Source organism: Austrofundulus limnaeus, unplaced genomic scaffold, assembly GCF_001266775.1.
Source record: "Austrofundulus limnaeus strain Quisiro unplaced genomic scaffold, Austrofundulus_limnaeus-1.0 Scaffold179, whole genome shotgun sequence".
Lineage (NCBI taxonomy): Eukaryota > Metazoa > Chordata > Actinopteri > Cyprinodontiformes > Rivulidae > Austrofundulus > Austrofundulus limnaeus.
The window spans coordinates 236,600-238,283 of NW_013952581.1; the positions used below are offsets into that span (position 1 = coordinate 236,600).

Sequence of the window (1,684 nt, forward strand, 5' to 3'; positions counted from 1 at the left end):
GTCTTTATTTTACAGTTAAAATATATGTTTATCAAGTAAAGTCTAATGTCACAACTAATCAGGGATCCCTTTAAAACAGACATATCTGCAAAATCCTCTTTTTTAGCTGTTAAATACATTTAAGATAAGATAAACTTTATTGATCTCACCGTGGGGAAATTTGCACATTACTGCAGCTCAACACAGGAGAGGGTGAGAAGAATAAAGAAAGATAAATAAAAGAAAAAAATGGTTTGTACTTAGAGTAACTTTAGAATTATAGAAAATTCTCCAGGTGCTTTTATGTTACGTTTGGGTCAGACTCTGGCTCCAACATGTAAGACTGGATGGACAAGTCTTCACTTATTCACATCTTAAATAAAGGTTTCTGTTCCACTATACTCATATCTCTGCTYTCAAACAACAAAACAGACCAAATGGGATCAAATGAGTCCCTCTGTGAGGAGGAGGGGACGGGCTGTGAAGGGCTTCGTTTACATTTAAACAGAGACCCCAACAAAACACAGGTGTGAAAGAGGGGCCAGGGCTTCATAGTTCCACTTTATACTGACCACAGAGTGATTTAAACGTGAAAATCAAAGCTTTACAAGCACAATATGTCTCCTGTAAAACAACACAGAGTAAAATATAACTAACAGGAGCCTTTAGGCTGTTAAACACAGTTCAATCAGTAATTTATGAAGTCACCTTTGTTTCTCTTGGCAGGCTTCAGGTCGACCTGGACACTGGCATATTTAGTGAGGACTGGATCCGTCTGACAGCCAATTTCTCGCTTTAGGTTMGGCTAGGAAAAAAATTTAAAATAGCAACAACAGGTTATTATTATTAATGAAACTGATTTACTAACATTTATGTTTAATGTTGAACATGAKGGTTCTGTCTAATGCTGCGTTCACACCGAACATGATTTCAGCATCAGGAGCATCAGGTTTACATACAAAGTCTATGGTGGACGCGCTTCAATCAGCGTCGGGAAGGGCTGCGGCGCGATTAGAGCAGCGCGATTTGAACGATTTGAACGATCTGAGCGTTCGACGCGCTGAGGCGCAAATCGCTGAAGTTAGAAAATCTGAACTTTTGCAGCTCGACGCGCCGCGTCAACCAATCAGAGAGACTCCACTTTGTGACGTAAAAAATGCTAATGATGCTACACATAACATTTAAGGTGAATGATGCAGGTGTGCAGTCCTGGTTGTGTGAGGAGGTGGATGTTTTTGATAATCATTAGTAGACGTAAAGTGAGAAGTACTCAATTTAATGGCAGCAAATGGTTCCTCTGATGACTAATCAGCTAAACAAAAAGTTAGCTGATTGGTGGAAATACCGTTAAGACACAAACGTGTCAAAAAATACTCCTGAAGGTAAAGTTTGTTTATTTCACAACTGCGTGCAAGCTGAAAAAATGCACTCCTTTAGTGATTACGACTGTGGTAGTTAACACAGCAAGCATTCACCTTTTGATCAAAATTTATGATTAGAAAACCAAAACAATAATAATAAAACAAAACTGTACCACCAACCCATCTTTGCTGTAGCTTCCATATACTAAACCAGATGAATGCACTGCACCATTTATGTTGGCTGACGCCACAAGTTTGTCTTAAAGGGATCCACGATTAGTTGTAACATTAAACTTTATTTGATAAACATTTATTTTATCTGTAAAATAAAGACTGTAAAATAC

The 1,684-nt window shown here is 38.1% G+C and overlaps 1 protein-coding gene across 1 annotated transcript in view; it reads right to left on the bottom strand.

Moving 5' to 3' along the window:
- Positions 1 to 1,684, bottom strand: part of LOC106524202 (uncharacterized) — an 8,410-nt gene that overhangs the window by 2,693 nt on the left and 4,033 nt on the right. The window contains exon 2 of the mRNA XM_014017916.1: positions 688 to 784. Coding sequence (XP_013873370.1) covers positions 688 to 784 — 97 coding nt within the window. The remainder of the gene's footprint in view (positions 1 to 687; positions 785 to 1,684) is intronic.